Source organism: Gossypium hirsutum, chromosome D12 (assembly GCF_007990345.1).
Source record: "Gossypium hirsutum isolate 1008001.06 chromosome D12, Gossypium_hirsutum_v2.1, whole genome shotgun sequence".
Lineage (NCBI taxonomy): Eukaryota > Viridiplantae > Streptophyta > Magnoliopsida > Malvales > Malvaceae > Gossypium > Gossypium hirsutum.
In genome coordinates, this window is record NC_053448.1 from 55065906 (window position 1) to 55089123 (window position 23218).

Here is a 23218-nt window from a genome sequence, read left to right on the forward strand (position 1 = left end):
AAACACCAAACCCAAGTTGAAGCACCTACGCAGGAAGAGAAGGAGGCATGGTTTTGGTCCCTTCAACATCTCAATTCTAGTAAATATGTTAATGTATTCTTATAAAATTCCAAAATTAAGGGCGTGAATTGTAATTATCAAAGTATTAATTATACCTCATAATCATAAATTTTTTTAATTCTTTAGACCTGTTATATTGTAATTACCTTGGATATTCATGTCATGTAGGGGTTGGATATATATAAATTTAAATAGTATTTAATCATTTTTTATTTTTTATTTTTTATAATGATGTTTTAAATAGATATTAGTTAATTTTTTTAAATAATTAAAATGTTTGATTCTTTTTTATCTAATTTGGGCATAAATGGAGAACTGAGTAGTCAAACTCTCTAATTATAGTGTTTAATGAATAGAGGTTTGTAAGAGCTTGTTGAACTAAAACCTCCAAAGCAAAAAACGCTAGAATGGACGTCGTCTTTTTTCACAACCATTTGTGAACGAGATATGTAGAATGACATATCTGACTATACTTGCTCAAAAATTACCCCATTTGTCACATGTTCTCAAACCTAATTATCACTAATTTACATACTAAGAACATTACATATATAATTATCACTAAGAATATAGTTTACAATTATATTGATACACTATTAGTATTCCTCAATTTTCACAAGGTTAATATTTGCAAATAAGGAACTTAAGAAATTTAATTATTTAAATTTTCAAAAATATTTACTAATTAATTTTCATAATAAATGTTTTTTTACAGAATAATGGATGTTTTAATTCCTTCGTAATTGTTTTATTTCAATAATTTTACCAAATAAAACTAAATTATTATAAAAAATAAATATTTAACTATAAAATGTGTCATGCCCTTATTTGTCATTTTACACATATCAACTTTCAGCTATTAGTTAAGTTTTACCAAACACTTTTAAATAAACGGTTAATAGAATCAGTTTGTCAAACCATCCACTGCAATCAATAATTAGCTATCAGTTACCAACCAATTGCCAAACATGGTCTATATAAATAATATATAAATGGCTTAAATCTTATTCCAAATAAAATTATTTGTATAATATTTTAAATGCATTTTATATAGATTTTTAAAATTAAATTAGCCTTTTTGAAAAAAAAAACTAATTTATTGAAAGTAGATTTATAAATATAAATAGCTTTAAATAATTTTTTTACACAGTCATTGAAACATAATTACAAAATGATGTGTTTTTTTAAAAAAAAAAATTAAGGGTGGAGAGTGTGAGAGAGGCGACACTAGTATTTTCTGGGGTAGAAATACAGTTTAATTAGTGGAGGGTGAGAGAGAGGCAACACCAATATTTATTTTTGTATTTATTTATTTATTTTATAAATTATTGTGTTGATTTAGTTGAGTTTTTGATTTTGTAGAAAGGGTGTGTTTGAAAGAAAGACATATCTCTTTATGTTTTTATTTAATATTTATTTTTTTGTTTTTTAATTTAAATGCAAATAACAAAAAGGGTATTCGTTTAATTTTTGTTGAGTTTATTTTGTAGAGAGGGTGTTTTGAAGAAAGGAAACAAGTATATTTCTATTTTTTTTAACATTAATTTTTTGTTGTTTATGTACTTAATACATGGTTTTATTGTGTTTAAATTTTTGAGAGTTTTTTTTTGCTATTTACTTAACTACTATAAAGACGATTATTATGTCCAAAAATGTTATTTTTTTCAAAATTTTATTTGTAATTATTATGAATTTATTTGTTGGCTTTGCTACCCAAAAATACAAAAAAAAATTTAACAACTCAAATGGTAAAATAAATAAATACAAAAATAAATACTAGTGACACCTCTCTTTCTCCCTCCTTGCCTCTCTCACACACTCCACCCTTAAAAGATACTTAAAAAAAATCATGTTGTAATGATGTTTTAATAATTGTGTCACCTTCTCTATGCCCTCTGCCCCTTGATATACATACCATTTTGGTAAATAATGGTATTGGCATTCTAGTTGGACATTTATTTTTTATTTTTATATTATGTAGGTAAAAAAGTAAAAAAAATAAATAAATAGCACAATCTATGTGTGAAAAACATTATAAATAATAAGAAAAACAAATACTTTGAAGTGTTTACGAAAGATTCCATTTATTTTCATATATATATTTCTACTTTTATATTTCAAAATTGTTTAATATTAATTATAAATTAGACTAGTAAAATTGTTTAATAATTTGCGAAACTTTTAGCCACAATTTAAAAAATTTAAGAATTAAATAATATAAAATTTTATTATAACTTTATAAAATATACATAAAATAATCTTAGTCATAACTATCTAATAAGATCATAAGTAAAAGTGAAAAAAGCAATTAAAATGCTCAAATTATACCCAATTGAATATTAGAAAGAAGTAACTTTTCAAACGTAGCTAAGTGGAGGAGATGAAAAGTCAAATGTTTTGGATCATGGGAAAGGAAATCGTTTTCAAATAAAACTTCACTTAATATAGGTGTCGGTAAATGGAATAGACATTCCAAAACTATTCAGTGCATAGAAAACGAATTGCCTGTAACGACACTAAAGCAAATCTCCAACGAGTTGAATCCAATAGAGATAATGACACTTTTGTACACTTACAATTATTGGGGGAAGCCGACACATTTCTCCATAACTTTTTATTCATTTATGGACTTGTCCGTCCGTGGATTACTTTATTCCGTCTTTCTCCATGGGAACATTGAATCAAACCATTGACGTCATGGCTTATGTTTGCATCTTCTTTATTAGCGACGGAAATTCCTTTCCAATCCCATGCGATTCCGTATCCATATGCATTGTTCTCATCGATCCAAAACACGTGGCAACATCCTATGTGCTCTATGTCCTTGTCACCAATATAGATCATGTATTTCCAACTCCCCTTTCTTTTTATATAGGTGTGCAAGTTAGCTTTATGCCCATTCAGGAGGCAAGAGTTGAGCGTTTCAGGCGAGTGGCGCGAGCAATTGGACTTCAAGGCCGACAACAAATAATCTCAGAACCTTTAGGTACGTTTTCGATTTTTTTCTTGTTTTCTTTTCTGAAGATTAGAAAGCTTTAAACTTTGTTTTAATTTGGACAGTGCGTTTCGCACTTACTCTTTATTTGCTAAAATATCTCAGTTGAAAAATTCCAGTCTGGGTTTGTTTTCTCAAATCAAGATTGATTAGTTATTCATATCTGCACCAAGGAGTTTAGTTTTTAAGAACATTTTCTTTTTAGCCGAAAGAGTCTAAAACACAGAATCGAAACATTAATTAAAATTTTCAACTATTGAGCATATCGCATGGTTAAATATGTTTGGTATGAACACTGCCACTGGACAACGTCTCACTTGTCAATGATAATCTATGTCAATCTCATTGCTTCCATCGGTGCTTATCTAGAAGGTTATTATGCTCTTTTAAGAAACTAATCATGACATCACATGTTATATCAACATTTTCTTCTCCTCTCATTATTACAATTTACAAGGAAATCACGTTTTACTAGCGAAGTTTTGATGTTTTCAAAGTTGTGCTTCCCAGTTGCACCATAATAGAAGCTACTCATACTGGTTACTATATATTCAATCATCTTTGAATTGTCCATATATAATCTTATTATTTTGTTGATAATTTAGTCCCACCCCCATAAAACGAGCTGTTTTATTATTCTATATTCTTTGAAGTTCTCATCCATGAAATATACAGTTAGCTTTGAAGAGATTATATGGTTTGACTCCAGTTGTCGAAATGACAGGGAAATGAATCAAGGATGTTTAATCTTGGTTGGGATTTTGGTGACACTGAGTTTACCATATTCACATGCCTTTTGGAGAAATGAAAATAAGATACAAACTGCTGTTTTTCTATCACCTAAGTTCGTGCTCGGACCAGGATCTGTGGAAAATAGGTTCTATTACAACGTCGACTTTCCGAAAGGTCATATTGCGGTGAAAAGTTTTGATGCAGAAGTAATTGACGAGGCCGGGAATCCTATTCCACTGCACGAGACGTATTTGCATCATTGGGTTGTTGTTAGATACTATGTACGTAAAGGTGTGGAAATATCAGAGTTTGATGACCCTAGAAAGTTTAACGAGTCGGACTATATTTCTGCGAGAAACAGTGGGATATGTCAGAATCTTGGTCAGTTCTTTGGCCTTGGGTCTGAGACACGGAAAACTTCAACTCATGTTCCCAATCCATATGGAATAGAAGCCGGTAATCCTGCTGAGATTCCTTCAGGATTTGAGGAGCAATGGATGCTTAATGTTCATGCAATTGATACAAGGGGTGCTGAAGACAAGTTAGGATGTACGGAATGTCGTTGTGATCTGTATAATATTACAGTCGATGAATATGGAAGACCTTTGAGACCTGACTATAAAGGAGGCTTGTTATGTTGTTACGATCATACACAATGCAAGGTAAAACATGGGTTCGAGGCTGTTAGAAGAGCCCTTTACCTTAGATACACTGTGACGTGGGTTGATATGGATAGGTCCGTCTTGCCTGTTAAAATTTATATATTTGATATTACCGATAGTTGGAAGAGGAGCCGCAGTTCAACTGGGATTATAGCAGAGCACGAGTGCAAGGTATATGAACTATTTATGTGCTGTAAGAGGCAAAGTCAATAATTTTATTTTGGAAGAATGACATAAAATTATAAAAATTTGAAGGATTAAAAATGAAAAAATTTCATTTATTCAAAAGCTAAAAAGTTGAATGATTGTGTTTTGAAAGGGGGTAAAGGGAAAATTTTTCATTTAACTGCCTTCTCTTCTTCCGGCTTCGCCATTGTGCTGAAACACTATCGTTTTTTGTCAAATAGAATATTTTGTGAAATGTCATAATTTAATATCTTGGATGCAGGTTGAATATGATATTGAATCTTGCGATGCCACCGGAATGGGCGATGATGGATGCATCGACACCAGAAGGATAAGCCTTGGCATGCCATTTGGTGGTTATCTCATATATGGTGTTGCACACCAACATTCAGGTGGCACTGGTTCCGCTCTCTATAGAGAGGTATTGAAATGCCGTACGTCTACTTTACACTTTTATAGATCGTTTTAAGGGTATTTATGTTTTTTAAATATTTTGAGATTTAAACTCAAAATATTTTAATCTTTATTATCTCAATTTTATCATTTCAATCAATGACATATTTATTTTTTATGTCACTTTTTATGTTAATTTTTATAAATTTGTTATGTAAATTTTTTCATCCATATCTGGATGTATTATAATTTAGTATATATACACACGCATATTCATGCATGCTTTAGTATATATACACACGCATATTCATGCATGCTATCTGATGACGATTATGAGCTGTGTTAAACTTCAGGATGGCCAACTTATGTGTTCTTCATTACCGACTTATGGGGAAGGAGAAGAACCTGGAAACGAAGCTGGTTACATTGTAGGAATGACCACCTGCTATCCTAAACCCGGAACTGTGGAGATATCTAAAGGGGAGACTTTGATTTTGGAGTCCAATTACAGTAGAATCAGGCATCATACTGGTGTCATGGGGCTGTTCTACATTTTGGTTGCAGACGAGTTGCCCAAGCCAATGCACGCCTTGCACACTGTTGTTCAAGTAAGTTTCCGACTCTCAAATAGTAAAATTGATGAAGAAAATTCATTAACCCAACCAGATGGTAACTCATTATTCACAAATATATTCTTTTACTAATGTTAACTTCGATTAAACCAATGATGTTTTAATATCATCTGATGCAGACACAGGACAGTATTATGGTGGTAACAATCCTCTGGGCTGCGGTAGCTTTGATCGGTGTGGTAGCTGTTATCGCTGTTGCAGTTCATTATCGACTTAAACGCGAGGGTGAAGATGGCTATGAAGCAATTGGGATGTGAATGTGCTGTTATGAGCTCTACTCTGTATTGCATCTTAGAGTTCCAGCAATTTTGTTGTCAAAATAGTGATATGTATAACACATATATATTAGTAACTTTTGAACGTTACGTTCATATGGAAGACGCCATTTTTGTAGATACTTTTGAAAAGATATAGATCATGGTTAAGGTGTTTCAGTGGTCCAAAATACGATCTGGCAATGGCTCATCTCTTTCTTTGGTGTGGAATGAGCCCTTTGCTGCCTTATTATCAGCCATGGATTTCTCTTGGAATATTATATGAATAAGATGGTTGAAAGAAAGTCTAAATTAGTTATTTAAAATGATACTAATTTTAATTTCATTAAATAAATTTTCAGTCTTTGATTTAGTGTGTACAAAAAATGAAAGGGTTATTTCAAAGAAAGAATTGATTTATGTTCAAGGATTTATTTACATACAACTTAAAATTTTCATTTTAATGGTGATTGCGGTTTTGGTTCAGTGTTTTTAGTTTTCTTAAATTATTCCTTTGATTTTCGATTTTCACATGTTTTATTTTGATAAATTTTGTTTTACTTTATTGCTTAGGCTAAAGTTTTAAATTTTTTTTATAAATATTTTAAAAAATAAATTTTCAAGTGAATAAAATATAATGAATAACTCTTATATATTATAGAATTTTAAGTTTCCTTTATTATGTTAAATATTTATTTTTAAATCATAAAAAATTAAAATTAATTATAAATAAAAATAGAATTTATCCAAGTTGATAAATGTGGTTTTTTAACTTGTTTTGATTTTAACTTCTAAAATGGCGCGGGGGAAGGCTATGTTTTATAGTATCTTTTAGGGTAAACTACATTAACAGTCACTCAATTTTGGTGTAGCTGACAAAACAATCGCTCAGGTTTCAATTCAATCACTCAATTTTCGAAAAATAACAAATCAGTCATCACTAACCATTTTTCGTTACAGACGTAACAGAGTTACCATTTTCCGTTACGGACTTTCATTTTCCATCCTCCTCTCCCATCCCTCTCCCTCTTCCCCACCATCCCTGTAATGACCCAAAATTTACAAGCATCGGAAAAGTATATTATCGGGCCTCCGTTTTAATAAACTGAGTCATAAAAAAATTAAAATTATTTATTTATTTATTTGAAGTAATTATGAGTTTAGTTGAGTGCTTAATTAGGTATTAATTGGGTGAATTTAGTTTAATTAAGAGAAATTAGGAAAAAGGACTAAATTAAATTAGGGATAAAAGTTTAATTATAGATTAATAGAAAATAAAAAGGATTAGAATGGCAATTAAGTCATTAATAAGAAACGAGGCAACATAAGTGATAAAAATCTTAGATTTTTATGTTTTATAAATATTATTTTATTATATAATATATTTTATTATATTAATTATATTATTATATATTAAATAAACTAAATAGATGACAAATGTATGGTAAAAATTAAAGACAAGTGTAATAGTAATAATTATATAGGTACACTTGTAATAAAAATAAATATATGCTTAAATAATAAGTAAAAGATTTTTTTATAATAATATATTATTAATATTATTAGTTAAAATAAAAGAAATAAAGTAAGTAAGTAAAACAAAAGAAGAACAGAAAAGAAACAGAGAAAGAGACGAAAACAGGGAAGAAAAGAAAGGGGAAAATTTGAGATTTTAAAGCTTCAAGTTTAATTGGTAAGCTAAATTTAGCCCCTTTCTCTTAATTTTGATGTTTTAGAAGCTTTAAAATAAAGTTTTGTTGAAATTAAGGAGAGGTTATGGAAGTTCATAGGTTTTTGAACATTTTTCATTTTGAACAAGTTGTTAAATTAGGGGTTTAGTTGATAGAATTTCTAGTTAGAATAGATAAAAGGATTAAATTGTAAACTAAGTTATAAGTTTTACATAGTTGGGATTAAGTTATAAAAAGCCTTAAATTAGGGTTTAGTTATGAATATAGAATAGTTGAGTTAAATATGGCAAGAAATTAAGTAGAAAAGAAGTATGAATTAAGTTAGAAAATTAAGTAAGCTTAGTTAGAATTAAATTGGGAATAAGTAGGAATTGAATAAAATTTAATTATTATTTTTTTATGTTGTAATTAATAGTAAAAATAATTATTATTTTCGTAGCTAACAAGGAAAACGAGGCATCGGCATCCAAAGGAAAAGAAAAGATCGTTGAGGAGTAAACACGTATTCCGGGTTTGTATTACTATAACTTAAACTATTTACTAAATGCTATATTGAAATTGTAATCATGGGACATTTAAAGTAAGGTAAGTAATAACATTTGAAATTAAGCAAGAATATGTGTGAATATTGAATTATATGTGAATTGAAATAATAGATGTTTTGAATTGTTTGAATATTTGAAATTGTTGTGGAAATGAATTCGAAATTGGAAAAGTAAAATAATACCCTATTAACTTATAGGACTAGATTGGATACAAATGGCATGCCATAGGATTTGTGATGTGACAAGGAGATTTGTAGTTCGGCCGAGAAGATGATTCTGTTATTATATGCTTCGGTTTATCCGAAGAGGCATCTAATGCCTTATTGGTGTGTTTGGAGGTTATGATATACTGGTGTGTTATGGAGGATTTATATTATTCCGAGTGTGATTGGGTTGGATATTCTGGTGTGTTTGGGTGGAATCTGAGTATCTGTCAGAGTCCGAGCCTTGTTAATAGGGTAAATAATTGAAATGAAAATTTGAAAATAAGATTGGTTGATTTGACACTATTGAAAAATACGAGAAAGAATGTATGAGTTAAATTATGAATTGAATTAGTATGTAATATATATATATATATATATGAATTTAAGATTTGTGAAGTGATATATAAATATGTATATTTAGTTTAAGTGATTTATAAGCTTATGGTCGATGTTTGAAATTTTATTATTATTAAATAGTTTAATTTATAGTAATACCACTGAGTATGAAATACTCAGCGTACGGTTGTTTCCGTGCTCAGGTTGTAGAAGTCAAGTACTGAACCAGCATCCAAAACCAGACCCAACTTCAACAAATTTTGGTGATGTATATTTTCTTTTGGTAATGTGGCATGTACATAGGATGTGTATAAATGTTATTATGTTTTGAATATAAATAGTTAAAAATGTTAGTAGTATAAGTCTAAGAATTTTAATGAAAGAAGTTTATCCATTTCAATTTAATTAGTACATTGATAAATTTAAATTGATATTAAGTTGATTGAGTTTGATTAGAAGGTATTTAGAATAGAAAATGAGAATGTGAAATGAATTGGTTGAATTGGTTATATTTGGAAGTAATATGGTTTTATTTGCAGGGGGTTTTATGTAAAAATAAGCAGAAATGCTGTCGAAATTTAAAAAAATGGAATATTCGAACAAGTTCTGTTTTATATATATATATGTTTTGGGCTTTGAGAGTCTATTATATGGATTTTGTTATTAAATTATATTACCAATGTTAATTTATGTATGAATTATTCATAAGTTGTTTGATATGTTCGGTAATGCCTCGTAACCTTGTTCCGGTAACGGTTTGGGGTTAGAGGGTGTTACAATCCCTCCTCCTACTCTTATGCTTTCCCTCCCATCCCCCCCCACACCGTCTCTTTGCTAACCCTCTTCCCCTACTTGATGAAGGTATCGATACTTGAGGCCTAGGTATCGATACCTAGCCTTCAATATCGATACCAACATAAAAAACGTTACCAAAATTACATTTTGTTTTGGAAATTTTAAGTTTCAAAGCCTAGATATAGGTATGTTTTGATACATTAGGTAAATTTTGATAAAAATCAGCTGAAAATTTTGCTAAAAATCCTTGCAAAACTTTGGATTCTTTATAACACTTAAAACCATTTCAAAGTGCCTTCAAGCTATCTAAAACAACTCCGAATTAGCCAAATTATCACAGAATCAACCACATACGCAAGCATGCCTATGGCTATCAACAATTCATTTTATGTAGAATCAAAATACTTCAGTTTAAAATACCAAAATAGATAAAGTTTAAAGAGTTTACATTTTAGTCCCTAACACTTTGGAACACATTTGAACTACCTATGTACATGTCATTTTAACTCAAAATATAGTACCTACATTCGTTGCCTTTGAATATGTGATGAGATGAAATGACTTCTAACTCTAATCTAGCTCTACAAGTCTAACTGTATCTATCCGTTGAAATAAACGCGTTAAGCCAGTGAAGACTTAGTATGCACTACAGAATAAAAAGGTAAATGAATCATAACATAATGTTTAATCTTATTCGATTAATATACATACTTACACACATACAAATTTCTACAACTATACTTTACTTTAACAAAATTCAACCTACCTTTGAAATGTATTAAACTTACCTCAACACTCTGATGATTCACTTTTGTTCACATTTCATATCCTTAGCCCATAGTAGACTTTTATAGAACATACCAGATATACAGAACAAATAAAGAGGTGCATTATTATGCACTAATGAACAGAGAGCTATACAAATAGCATAAATGTGCTAAACGGAGAGCATTAATGTGCTAAACTGAGAGCACTAATGTGCTAATAATCGGAGAGCACGCTAAGGTCCCTTAATGGCATGCCATTAATATCCTAGTAGTTTTTCATTCTGTCTACTTGGGCATTAAAACCGGATTTAGTACAATTTCTCATAATAAATATATGTCTTGAAAAATATTCCATATTTTTCCTATTTCACAATTTAGTCTTTAATAAATAAGTCACATGTATAACATCTTTTTCATACATATATTTCTTTCACAACATTATTACTTAGTATTCAAAAAAATATACTGTTTCTTATTCTTCCTCTATAATTCTATTTATAAATCTCATGATTTCATAATTTAACCCTTTATTTAATATCTATTTATAAATATATATAATTAACATTTCTATCCTAAGAAATTTCATATTAGCATTTAAATAAAATAAATTAAAATTTTATAGTACTTACAAAAAAATGATTGAGATGATGTATTTTATTTTCTTCTCACTCATTGGCCTTCTCTTTCCCTTTTTCTTCAACTTGATCATTTCCTTCTTTTCTTTCTCTTCAATTTCATATAAAACATATATCATTTATAAGTTAAAACTAAAATCATATAACTTTTCTATGTTAGTTAATGAAAATAAACATGTATGACATGATAATTTCATCATCATCTCTTACCTTAATTAACTCTTTGAAAACCCAAAACCCTAATGTTGACACCATTTTTTTTGATAAAAACAGGGTCGACTTCGATTTTAAAAATGAAAACGAAAATGGGAGTCGCCACCAATCCTTTTTGATGAGGTGTGATCGGATCACCTTAAAAAGTGGTTATTTTTAATAAACGATTTGATTTTATTTAAAACAACGATTTTGGTCTACGAAATTCAGAAAAATAGGTTCGGGAGTCGGCTACGTACGAGGAAGGATTAGCACCCTCGTAACGCCCAAAAATTGGTACCTAGTTGATTAATTAGTGTCTTAGTGTCGAAGATTGAAAACTTTGAAGGATTTTAAAAATGCGATCCTTTATTGAAATGTTGAAAATTTTCGAGAAAATGGCATATTTCACGTTAATCGAGGAAAATAATTATAGCCAGTAAGTTAGGACACAATATCTTGAATTTTCGATGCGCGAATGGATGCCAAAAATTACTTATTCAAAAGATATTTAGCTATCTCAGATATAAAAAAGAGATCATACCCAGTAAATTAGGACACGATCTTTTCTTACTTCCCGAGATCTTTTAAAACTTGAGAAAAAGAGATCATGCCCAGTAAGTTAGGACACAATCTCTTCTTAATTCTCGAGATCGTTTAAAACTTGAGTTTGAAAAGATTAGTGTATTTAGATTTATTGTGAAAATCGAAACCCAGTAAGTTAGGGTATGACCTTCTCAAATCTAAATACAAGATTTTGCTTGTTTTAAAAAATTTCTTTTTATACATTGCGTAGAAAGGTCAAATATGTTTAAACATAGTGTATGATACAATGATAATGAAATAGTGTGAAATGGCTATGTGGGTAGAGTAATACATAAAGGAATATTATAATATTTACAATGTAACTATAATAATAATGCACCAAATAATAATAGCGATAATCATATTAATTACTATAGCATGAAAATACGAATAAATGAAATAATACACATAATGACAATACTTACACCACACACCAAATACAAATATTAATAACCAAAGAAGACGAAATATAATAGAACATAAAACAATTTAAAGAAAATAATAATTCGAAATAAATTATATATAAGGACAATTCAAAATAAATAAAAGAGGGTTCCAAATAAGCATAATATATATAAAAAAAACTAAAAAAAAGCAATAAAACACTTTAAAATAAATAATATATAAAAAATAACACATGAAACAGTTTTTTTAAAGAAAATATATATATACATAAAAATTTGAAAGATATATATACACAAATTTACAATAAATAATATATAAAAGAAATTTAAATAAATTATACATAAAACAGTTCAAGTAAATAATAAATATAACAACTTAAAACAAATGATGATAAAAGAGCACTTTTTAATAAATAGATAAATTAAATGGACTGATGATGAAATTGAAATGGAATTTAAAATTCGGGGTATAAATTAAAAATCATAAAAATAGTAAAAACAAAGATAAAGGGCTAAAATAAATGAGAAAATGAAGTAAGGGGACCAAAAAAGAAATTATCCCAAACCACCTAAACGCGTAGTTTCGCGCGGGATTAAAATGAAACAGAAATAAAATTATGTGGACAAATTAAAATAAAAGAAAAGAAAGCAAAAGGGACCAAATTGCAATAGTCTGAAAATTCAAAAAGACCGAATGCGCAAATAACCCATGTGCTAGAAAACAGGCGGATCCTAGCCTCGTGGGTCGGGTTATCGGGTCAGATTCTGGTTATTGTTGAAACGACGCCGTTTTGGTGACTGGAAATAAAACCCAAAACGACGCCGTTTTGGTATGCTATAAAGGCAGAATTTTTTTTAAAAGGCCATTTGCTTCTCTTTTAAAAAAATAAAAAATAAAAGCTTTCTATTCATTTTCTCTCTGGGCATTGCCCAAGATCCGGCCATGGGGCCACCATCCGTCCGTCATGGCCGTCGGCTGACGACGGCGGTGACCGCCGTATATGGCTATCGGAGTCCCAAAAAAAGAACCCATTTTGATCCAATCGACCTCCCCATGCCCGTTTTGAAGCCGCAATCTTCAAAAGACAAACGAAAGTACCCGAACGAGCCAGTGACCCCCCAAATTCCGGCCTCGCTGTTAACGGCCGATTTCGACGACAGAGGGAGGACCCCCCAACGACATGGCCGTGGCACGTTTCAGGTACGCTTCTCTCTTTTCGTTTTTTATTTTAGTACAAAAACAAAAATAAAAGAGATAAAAAATAAAAAGAGATAAAAACAATAAAATGAAAACAAAAACCGAAAAAAAGCTTTTCCTTTCAAAATTTTCTCTGCTTTTCTTTTTTTAGATGTTCGTAAACGGAAGAAGAACTACAATCGTCTGATTTTTGGCTTTTATAGCCGATTTACAGCCTTTTAGTTTCTTTTTTTTTTGTCACTTTGCTATTTGGCTTTTCTGCTGCTGCGTGTGGCTTCGTTTTGTAGGTGACAGAGCAGTGTCAGACGCGTGAAGGAGGTGGCGTGTGGCATGCGACGCTGGGCAGAAGCAGGAGCGGCGGCCAGCAGCAGCTAGGGTTCTCTACTGCTGAAATTTTAATTTCCTGGGCTAGGGTTTTTTTATTTTTGGGCCTGTTGGGTGTTCGTTTTGGATATTGGGTTTTTGTGTGTTGGGCCCGGGCAGATTTTGGGCTTTACACCTAACTTTTGTTTTTTTTCTTTTAACACATTTATGGAAGTTTTCTCATGAGACTAAGGGCTAGTTTGGATGGGCGGTGTGTTTACCTCCGGTAAGGTTAAAAACAACGGTGGCGGTGAGATTAGGTACTGTAGCGGTGAGATTGGATACTGTAGCAATGAGATTAGAAACAACGGTGGAGTGTGTGTTTGGATTCAAACGCAGCTGTAGCGGTGAGGTGAAAATAGAAAATGACTTTTAAGGACATTAGATTAAAAATGATATATAATAGAAGTTTTTAAAATTATTTAACAATTACAAAATTAACAAATGATTAAAAATTATTATTAAATATAATTTAATAAAAATATATAATTTAATAAAATATATGAATTTACTAAAATTATAATATATAATATTATAAAATATAATTTAAAATAATTATTATCAAATATAATTTAACAAAAATATATAATTTAATAAAATTCTTAGTATTAAATATTCTTATATGAATTTACTAAAATCATAATATATAATACTATAAAATATAATTTTAAATAATTATTATTAAATATAATTTAACAAAAATATATAATTTAATAAAATTCTTAGTATTAAATATTCTTATGATTGTATCAACAAACTTCATCAATTTCTTCTATCAAATATTAAAATATTTGAACTTGACTTTGAATATTGATTTTATGATTGTTACTTTACCATCAGCAACCCAAGTTCAATTTACTAACAACATAATGAATTAGGGTTTTTCTTCATATTCCCAATTATGTATTCCATTTCCGACCGTAAAGCACCTTTCAACTCATCTCATCAGTGATTTTCTGTCCATTGACAAATTAGGATTCTATTGTTTGTGCATCAACAATTTCGAATTCTAAAATTTAGAACGTAAATTTTATTTTCTCAATTTCAATTTTGTTTCTAGATTTGAATTGCAGCAATTTTGGTCTTCAATGTTGTTTTCTTCTTTCATTTTAACTTCTTCTTTTTTGTTATATTTTCTGATGCATTTTTTATGATTAAACTTTTAGACATGTTTATTTTCAATTTTTTCCATGAGCATTTAGATAAAAAAATATTAAAACTATTCAAAAGTTACTTGTTTGCTTCAAAACGAAGCATATAAGGACTAAATTGCTCATTTTTATATTAGAGGACCCAATTTGCTCTTGAATTTCTAATAGTTTAACCAACAAAAATCTTACATGACCTAACAAAAAACCTCTCCAACTAAATTGCACGCATAACTTGTTTAGCAAGGTTCATTTTGTCTAAAGATTGAACAGACTTGGATTAACAATTTATATAGATAAAATGTACTCTTATTGTAATCGACTTGGACAAATATGAATGGTGGTCATCTTTTATAAATACAAATTTGTCATCATACAGGTTTAAAAGAAAGTAAAAAAAAAAGCTGATCATTTCATCATTCAATTTTAAACATTTAAGAAAGGTATAGGTTTTCTGTCTGGCCATGATTCTATTTTCTCAAAGCACTTGACAGGTACCACCCCATCAAAACCTTAAGTCAATATCACTTTATTGTCTGATATGTAAAGTTTCATGCCTTCTGCAGTCATCAAGAAAACAAGCGAAGACAACTTAAGAACCGTAGTTTGGCAAGAACAAATCAATATATGTTCGGCCACGACTCTAAAGAAAAGTGAGAAAGATGACTTGCTTCTTTCATGATTCTATGAACCGAAGCAATAACTGCAAGCATGCTTACATTCCAAAGCTTTTCTAACATCAAGATAGATCAAAACGTTAACATCTCGTCTCATACCTGAAGAGGGTAAAAGATACAAATCATCATAAGCCCTCTACAGCATTTAGATTCACTAAAACTCAATTTATGTCGATTAGTGCTTCTCATTTCCCATTATCGCTTAAAATTCACGTTTTATATCGGCACCTTAGTAATCCCCTTTCATAATCTTTAGCATGAATCCTATGGTGAAATACAGATAACAAGCATAACAACACCCCTAAGCAGTTTGTCACGTATACAGTGCTGGCATATTAAAAATAGAGAGTAAAATGAAGGAGTTCGTATGTCAAAGTTCAGAGGAACAGTAAAGAGAAATTTCATGATATCTCACCACTTATCACTTCACCGTCAGTCGGCAAGCCACTTGAGAAGTGAACATGCAATCTTTTCATGCGCTTCAAACCCGACTCCAAAATTGATTCCAAATTCCTCTTATAGGTTCCATGTACGCAAACTATCATCTCAGGGAAAATCAAGAGGATTATGCAAAATAAAAGGCATAAAGAAAGTCCATAAATCTAAGAGACATGATGTTCTTACATTGCACTTCATCAGCTGAAAGTATTTGTTTTAATAATCTTTCGGACTCAACTGTCTGCCAACGTGACATACAATATCTTCCTTAGAAGTGCATAGACATAAATAAAGATGCTCAAAACAACAGCTAAAAATAATCTAAGGTGACAATTCAGATAAAGCATGAAGAAATTAATAAATTTTTAAGAAAGATTCATCACCATGACGGTATGGCCTTGGTTTGCACGTATCAGAAGCTCCCCATTTTCCTCAAGAAGGCTAAACCGTTGTTTATTATCTTTTTTGACAGCCTACAATCAATAAACATAAAAACCATGAAATTTCTTTTGGCTGCAAAACGAACATTTTCCTTCTCATGATTGTTTATACACCAACATTTTGGAGACTAAGAATCTAAATCACTTATAAGTAAACAACAAATAGTATTTAGCTCAAAGAAGGAAAATGTTTATACATCAATAGCTCAAAGAACATTTCTGAGGCAGTACATGAACTGTCCTCTTTCTCCTCCCGCGTTCAGCACAACTCATCTGCTTCTTCCCTGCATTAGTAAACTGATCACTTAATTTGCTTATATAAAATTCAACATGCAAATACATGGATTTAGCAGCACTAAAAGGAATAGAATTATGGAAGAAGAAAACAACAATTTTTTTGTCGGCATCATCCAGCTTTTGGTTTTGAGCACCGTCAGCTGCTGACTGCTCACTAGGCGATGGATACACTGGAAAATCATTACCGAACATAATATTAAGTTGCTACCAACTATGAATTCAGTCAATTGATACAACAGTAAGTCCACATCTTCATCAACAAAACAACTGCACAATATATTTGCTACTTGAAGAGATTTATGTGCTTCACCTCATTTCTTTCCCATTATTTACATTTTAGAAAAGATTTCCATTCATTTCCTCGGCAGGGGTTTCATTAACATTGTCTTTTACAAAAACTAGAAGTTTTTCATAAGAATTTCACGACACTACTTATTAATGTATTAGATGCTCAAAGAAAGAAATTGCATCAGTTGCTAGTTTCAACTGCCTAAAACCTCATTAGCACATTCATCATAAGAAGCCTTTTTTTCTGGAAAGATTACTGAATGCAAAACAATGATATGAATTTATCTGTAGGACTATTTTTGAAATTTAACCAAATAACAGAAGGGTCATTAAAATAAAATAAAAATCTTAGCAAAAACAGACCCTTTGGTTGCGTCCTCTAAGGTATACAGCAGTTTCATGGCATCGGTGTATCTCAATTCACCAGCAATAGTTGAAATCTGCAAAAGGAGAAATGCATGTTAACCTGTAAACAGTCACCACCATCACCTTGACCAAACTGATTTGCAAACCAAGGGGAAGGGGAAAGGGAAGGGGAAGGGGAAAGGGGAGAAGAAGGGTAACCAAATATCAGAAGAAACAAAAGGGGAAAAGAAACAAAAGAAATAATATGGGTAAAAGAGGAAAAGAAAAAGCAACTGGAGTTGCTAAATTTTTACCGGACCAACAATCTCCAGTTGATTTGGGGCTGACCAACGTGGTGGAGGCTGCTTCTCACCGCACTGGCATGCTGAACCAAAGGGCTGACCAGTGAGGTTGCTGCCATTTCCCCCCACCCCAACCGCACCTTACTGGTATGCAATGACAAACCAAAGGAGCCCTAAGATGCTCACTACCCTTCTTTACAGTGGTAGAGCCAAGGAGGGATTGGCAAGGGCCTTGGCCCCCTAAGATGGAAAATTGTTCATTTAAGCTATTTATAATTTATAAAATTTTAAATTAGTAATGGTAAAAACGCACATTGGCCCCCCCAAAATGATAAAATTTTGATTTAATTCTTTAAAAATTATAAAGATATAAACTATTAAAATAGTGAAATTACATTTTCACTATCATAAAAATATACAATTTAATTCCGAACCCTCCCCTAAATTTTCTAACCCCGCCGCTGCTTCTTTATAGTTTTTACTAAAGAAATTTCAAAAAAAAGAAAGAAAGGTTTTGAGCTTAATTGGTTCAAGAATGGAGGAAGGATACAAAGGGAAATAAAAGAAAAGTTTGATGGAAACTTAGGGGGTGAGTAACGGTGAGTTTGGCGAAAAGATGACAACTTTTCATTTTTTCTCGCACTTTTTACACCATTTCATAAAAATATCTCATTTTTTGTATTAAAAAAGGTCAAATTGCTAATAGGTCCTTAAGTCATCCATCTTTTCACTTTAGCCCTAATCATTGTCTAAAAATATCTACTTGGCTAATTATCATCTTATCATTTTTTACCTTTTATAATTCTTAGGATGACTCATATTTCACCCTGGTTAAATTTATTCTTAATCCTTCCTTCCTTTTCACCACTACTATGTATCTCCTAACTTTTTATTTTCCCTTATTTGGTCACAACAAATTCTCTATTCTTTCAATTAAATCAATACTTCTATTTAAAATTTTCCTATCTAAGGAGCATTTTCTAATCTCCTACCGGGTCTAAATACTTCCTAATTAGATACTCAAAATTCCTATTTGTTCTATTTCAAAAATTTTGCACTAATTCCTGATTCGATCCATCACTGTATCTAACTCTGAGTTAAAATGTGAATGTTCCGTAGGCCCTTTAAAATTTTTAAAAATTTAAATTAGTAAAAGTAGAATTGCACTTTGTCCTCCCTAAAAACATAAAAATTTGATTTAATCCTTTAAAAATTATAAAGATATAAACTATTAAAATAGTGAAATTATATTTTTACCATCATAAAAATTACAATTTAATTTCGGCCCCTAATTTTTTTTTGATTTCGCCCCTATCGGTCGGTAAATAAATATTTGTCTCATAACCACTATTCTATAATTTATGTATAATCTTGCTAGGGGTGTGCATAATTCGGGTAAAACCGAAAAAATTCGGTTAATCTGTCGATTAACCAAATTTTTTCGGTCAGGGGTCAGTTAATTTTTTTTATGATTTTTCGGTTAATGGTTAATTCAGTCCGAAACCGGTCGGTTAACCGAATTTTTTCGGTTAACCGAAAAAATTAATAAATAAAATTATTCAACCCAACCCAATTACCCAACCCAATAAAACTAAAACTAAAGTCTACCCAATTATCAACTCAATAAAAATAAAACTAAAGTTTAACTCTTAAGTATCTACCCAATTACACATGTTTTTTTTTTTTTAGGTTTAATGCAAATGAAGATTTTTTGGAGAGAAGAAATGTATATAAATGCAGAATATTAAAGACTTACATTTCAACTATGTGCTAATTTCAAGAATTATATAATGTTTTTAATTATGTAATGGTTCAAATACTTATGTAATATTTTTAATTATATAGTGATTCAATTCGGGTAATTCGGTTAATTCAGTTAATTTTTAACCAAAAATAAAAACTATATAATTTTTGGTTAATTCGGTTAACCGACCTAATTAACTGAAAAAATTTCAGTTCGATTAACGGTTAAAAATTTTAAAAGGTCGGTTAATTCGATTATAGCTATTTCAGATCGGTTAACCGAATGCACACCCTAAATCTTGCTACTACCGTTTGGAGTTGGTTAATAGGATTATAAACTAATTTAGGTATCTTGGTTATAAATGGAAACTAATGGTTTTGATAACAGTCCAATTATCTTGGAGATTTTATCCCAAATCGTCATGGCTAAATCATCCGAAAAACTTTAATTAAATCTTAAAAAAGAAAATCAAATTATTGGCGTCATCGCTTATGTTTGCATTTTGTTAGGTTCAATTTCCCATTCCCATCCCATATCGATGTGTAACTTAAATATGTGAAGAGAAACGAGTGGCTCGTGGAGTAGTGGCTGAAGGGTGAGTAGCGGTAAACTCAGAACGCTTTGGTACGCTTTGTTTTGTTTTGTTTTGTTTGTTTGTTTGATCGTCCCTATTTATTTCCTGGTTTTCTGAAGATTTGCAGCTTTAAATTTTGTTTTCCTTCTTTGGGTTTTCTTTTTCATTTGGATTGCTTTCATGTATGGATTTGGTAGTTGCCCTTATCTGTATTTCCTCCCCCAAATTGCACTTACTCGTAATTTGCTGAAATCCCCGGTGGAATTTTCCAGTTTGGGTGGTTGATTTCGTTTTCATTAGTAGTATACACACAGGCATACTGATTCAAAAATATTGCTTTCAAAATTGTTCCTCAGAACTATCAAAATAAACTGGGTGAAGATGAATAGTTATCAACTGACTATTTTAAAAATCTTTTATTGCAATGTACTGTTGCCAAAAACTATGTTGCTTCTGTACTTAGATATTAAGGTCGGATACATGTATATATCTGGTACGAATGATTACATCACGGGTACTGGTGACTACAGCATAATCTTATTAACTTGCTGATAATTCATCCCCTCTCCCATAGAACTAACTCTTGTCTTATTACATTTACTTTTTAGTTCAAATACGTGAAATATATAGTTAGCTTTGAAGAGATTGTATGGTTTGACTCTAGTTGTTGAAATGACAGGGAAATGGCAAGTAATAATCCGGGATGGTTAGTTTTGGTTGGGATTTTGGTGACGTTAAGTTTACCATATTCACATGCCTTTTGGGGAAATGAAAATAAGATACATACTGCTGTTTTCTTGTCACCCAAGTTCGTGCTCGGACCAGGATCCGTGGAAAATAAGTTCTATTTCAATGTCGACTTTCCGAAAGGTCATATTGCCTTGAAAAGTTTCGATGCAGAAGTAATTGATGAGGCCGGGAATCCTGTTCCACTGCACGAGACGTACCTGCATCATTGGGTTGTTGTTAGATACTATGTACGTAAAGGCGTGGAAATATCGAAGTTGGATGACCTTAAAAAGGTTAACAGGTCGGACTATATTTCTGGGGGAAACAGTGGGATTTGTCAGAATGGAATTCTTAGTCAGTTCTTTGGCCTCGGGTCTGAGACACGGAAAACTTCAACTCATATTCCCGATCCATATGGAATAGAAGTCGGTAATCCTGCTGAAGTTCCTTCAGGGTTTGAGGAGCAATGGATGCTTAATGTTCATGCAATTGATACAAGGGGTGCGGAAGACAAGTTGGGATGTACAGAATGTCGTTGTGATCTGTATAATGTTACGGTCGATGAATATGGAAGACCTTTGAGGCCATACTATAAAGGAGGATTGTTATGTTGTTACGATCGTACCCAATGCAAGGTGAAACATGGGTTTGAGGCTGTTAGAAGAACCCTTTACCTTAGATACACTGTGAAGTGGATTGATATGGATAGGTTCGTCTTGCCTGTTAAAATTTATATATTTGATATCACTGATAGTTGGAAAAGGATCCCTAGTTCAACTGAGATTAATGCAGAGCACAAGTGCAAGGTAGATGAACTATCTCGTTTATGTGCTGCAACACCATTTCTGTTTTGTCAAATAAAATTTCTTGTGAAATATCATCATTGAATACATTTGATGCAGATTGAATATAATATTGAATCTTGTGATGCCACTGGATTGGGCAATGATGGATGCATCGACACCAAAAGGATAAGCCTTGACATGCTGTTTGGTGGTTATCTCATATACGGTGTTGCACACCAACATTCAGGTGGCACTGGTTCTGCTCTCTATAGAGAGGTATTGAAATGTCTTATTTCTGCGCATCACTTTTATACCATTATATAATGTATATGTATATGTATGTATGCATACATGCGATCTGATGATGACGAAAAAGTGTCTGTTTGATTTTGGTGAATTTGAGGATGGCCAACTTATGTGTTCTTCATTACCGACTTATGGGAAAGGAGAAGAACCGGGAAATGAAGCTGGTTACATTGTAGGAATGACCACCTGCTATCCTAAACCCGGAACTGTGGAGATATCTGAAGGGGAGACTTTGATTTTGGAGTTCAATTACAGTAGAATCAGACATCATACTGGTGTCATGGGGCTGTTCTACGTTTTGGTTGCGGATGACTTGCCCAAGCCAATGCATACCTTGCGCACTGTTGTTCAAGTAAGTTTCCAACTCCCAAATGGTGAAACATTGACGAAGAAAATGCATTAGTCCAACTATTTCAAATATACAAATGTTAACTTCGATGAAACCTATAATGTTTTAATGAAACAATCATCTGATGCAGACACAGGACAGTATTATGGTGGTAACAGTCCTTTGGGCTGCGGTAGCTTTGATTGGTGTGGTAGCTGTTATCGCTCTTGCCGTTCATTATCAATTTAAACGCGAGGGAGAAGATGGCTATGAAGCAATTAGGATGTGATGAGCTCCGCTCTGTATTGCATCCAAGAGTTCCAGTAATTTTGTTGTCAAAATAGTGATATATATATGTATCATATATATTTTAGTTGTCAAAATGGTTAAGAGTACAGCTGCAAGTCAGTTAGGCAGTTCAACTTGTTAGTAGGTTGTTACTATTTGGCATGTAATCAACAATAATCAAATCATGAATAATACACTAAAAGATTCAAAATACAAGTATTCAGTTTTTACCAGTTTAGCTTTAATAGTTTCTTTCAAAACCAGTGATATGTATAATATGTATATATTAGCAACTTTTGAACGTTACGTTCAGATGAACTGTGCAAATCATGCAGGAAAAAATTTCTGGAAAATCATGCGCAAAATAAGGAGAGCAAAACAACGTTTTATAATTAATGAATTAAAATAGTAGTAAGTAGTGTAGTCAATCCCAATGGAGCTCCTGTATCAGGCTTTTAAGCTCAAGTTGACCTTTAAAATTATAATTTCTTTTTTTGAAACTTTTAGAACATTTTGTAATTTCATAAAAAAAAAAGCATTTAATGTATTTTTTAATAATCTTAGCATTATTGTAACTTCAGAAAAAAAATATTTTTTAACTTGCAAGAAATATTGATTTTTTATAATTTATGAATTCTTTTAAAAAATATTGTTGGATTACTGAGACATAAGCTTTTTAATAAAAAAAATTGATCGGAATAACATTACAGACAAAATGGAAGTTTATAGTGAGTGAAAAACATTAAATTAGTTCTCTTACTCGTTTTAATATAAACTAAAATATTTTTAAATAGTTAAATATTGTAACTTATAATTGTTAATTGATAAGTTTATTCCAATAAGTAACTTTTAAAATGATCCATTTTTTAAAATTTTATTTGGAAAGAGTAATCATGTT

At 31.1% G+C, this 23218-nt stretch overlaps 4 protein-coding genes and 1 long non-coding RNA gene across 11 annotated transcripts; 3 read left to right on the forward strand and 2 right to left on the reverse strand.

Moving 5' to 3' along the window:
- The first annotated feature begins 2815 nt into the window (after positions 1 to 2815).
- Positions 2816 to 6219, forward strand: LOC107946626 (uncharacterized). The gene is made up of 5 exons (XM_016881035.2): positions 2816 to 3046; positions 3780 to 4620; positions 4898 to 5056; positions 5382 to 5636; positions 5780 to 6219. The coding sequence occupies exons 2-5, from the start codon at positions 3784 to 3786 to the stop codon at positions 5915 to 5917; spliced, it is 1389 nt and encodes a 462-aa protein (XP_016736524.2). The 5' UTR covers positions 2816 to 3046; positions 3780 to 3783; the 3' UTR covers positions 5918 to 6219.
- A 6369-nt stretch (positions 6220 to 12588) lies between these two features.
- LOC121224281 (uncharacterized) lies at positions 12589 to 13818 on the forward strand. Its single transcript, XM_041107229.1, has 2 exons — positions 12589 to 13271; positions 13556 to 13818. The coding sequence occupies exons 1-2, from the start codon at positions 13014 to 13016 to the stop codon at positions 13769 to 13771; spliced, it is 474 nt and encodes a 157-aa protein (XP_040963163.1). The 5' UTR covers positions 12589 to 13013; the 3' UTR covers positions 13772 to 13818.
- Positions 13819 to 14891: 1073 nt separating this feature from the next.
- Positions 14892 to 16353, reverse strand: LOC121203303 (tRNA 2'-phosphotransferase 1). Its single transcript, XM_041107230.1, has 4 exons — positions 16278 to 16353; positions 16081 to 16135; positions 15872 to 15994; positions 14892 to 15555 (listed from the first exon to the last, which is right to left on the reverse strand). Exons 1-4 carry the CDS (start codon positions 16278 to 16280, stop codon positions 15464 to 15466), a joined length of 273 nt encoding a protein of 90 aa, XP_040963164.1. The 5' UTR covers positions 16281 to 16353; the 3' UTR covers positions 14892 to 15463.
- A 14-nt stretch (positions 16354 to 16367) lies between these two features.
- Positions 16368 to 17809, reverse strand: LOC121224282 (uncharacterized). The gene is made up of 4 exons (XR_005921884.1): positions 17579 to 17809; positions 17283 to 17359; positions 16725 to 16801; positions 16368 to 16618 (listed from the first exon to the last, which is right to left on the reverse strand). It is a non-coding gene; the product is annotated as an uncharacterized lncRNA (long non-coding RNA).
- Positions 17810 to 19705: 1896 nt separating this feature from the next.
- On the forward strand, positions 19706 to 22533 carry LOC107946625 (uncharacterized). 7 transcript variants are annotated; one of them, XM_016881031.2, is made up of 5 exons: positions 19706 to 19934; positions 20564 to 21419; positions 21516 to 21674; positions 21775 to 22056; positions 22184 to 22533. In XM_016881031.2, the coding sequence occupies exons 2-5, from the start codon at positions 20568 to 20570 to the stop codon at positions 22319 to 22321; spliced, it is 1431 nt and encodes a 476-aa protein (XP_016736520.1). In that variant the 5' UTR covers positions 19706 to 19934; positions 20564 to 20567; the 3' UTR covers positions 22322 to 22533. The 7 variants fall into 7 exon arrangements, with proteins under 7 accessions (XP_016736520.1, XP_016736522.1, XP_016736521.1 ...); XM_016881033.2 differs by having other exon boundaries at positions 19706 to 19915; XM_016881032.2 differs by having other exon boundaries at positions 19706 to 19905.
- Positions 22534 to 23218: the final 685 nt, after the last annotated feature.

Bases quoted from the DNA above. Each gene is read 5' to 3' on its own strand.
- LOC121203303 (XM_041107230.1), bottom strand. The intron at 15,995-16,080 runs GTAAGAACATCA...CTGAGATGATAG, and splicing joins TTCAGCTGATGAAGTGCAAT to TTTGCGTACATGGAACCTAT. The intron at 15,556-15,871 runs GTGAGATATCAT...TACCCTCTTCAG, and splicing joins TGACGGTGAAGTGATAAGTG to GTATGAGACGAGATGTTAAC.
- LOC121224281 (XM_041107229.1), top strand. From the start codon at position 13,014: ATGGGGCCACCATCCGTCCGTCATGGCCGTCGGCTGACGACGGCGGTG. The intron at 13,272-13,555 runs GTACGCTTCTCT...TTCGTTTTGTAG, and splicing joins ATGGCCGTGGCACGTTTCAG to GTGACAGAGCAGTGTCAGAC.
- LOC107946625 (XM_016881031.2), top strand. From the start codon at position 20,568: ATGGCAAGTAATAATCCGGGATGGTTAGTTTTGGTTGGGATTTTGGTG. The intron at 21,675-21,774 runs GTATTGAAATGT...ATGACGAAAAAG, and splicing joins GTTCTGCTCTCTATAGAGAG to TGTCTGTTTGATTTTGGTGA. The intron at 22,057-22,183 runs GTAAGTTTCCAA...CATCTGATGCAG, and splicing joins CCTTGCGCACTGTTGTTCAA to ACACAGGACAGTATTATGGT.
- LOC107946626 (XM_016881035.2), top strand. From the start codon at position 3,784: ATGAATCAAGGATGTTTAATCTTGGTTGGGATTTTGGTGACACTGAGT. The intron at 4,621-4,897 runs GTATATGAACTA...TCTTGGATGCAG, and splicing joins TAGCAGAGCACGAGTGCAAG to GTTGAATATGATATTGAATC. The intron at 5,637-5,779 runs GTAAGTTTCCGA...CATCTGATGCAG, and splicing joins CCTTGCACACTGTTGTTCAA to ACACAGGACAGTATTATGGT.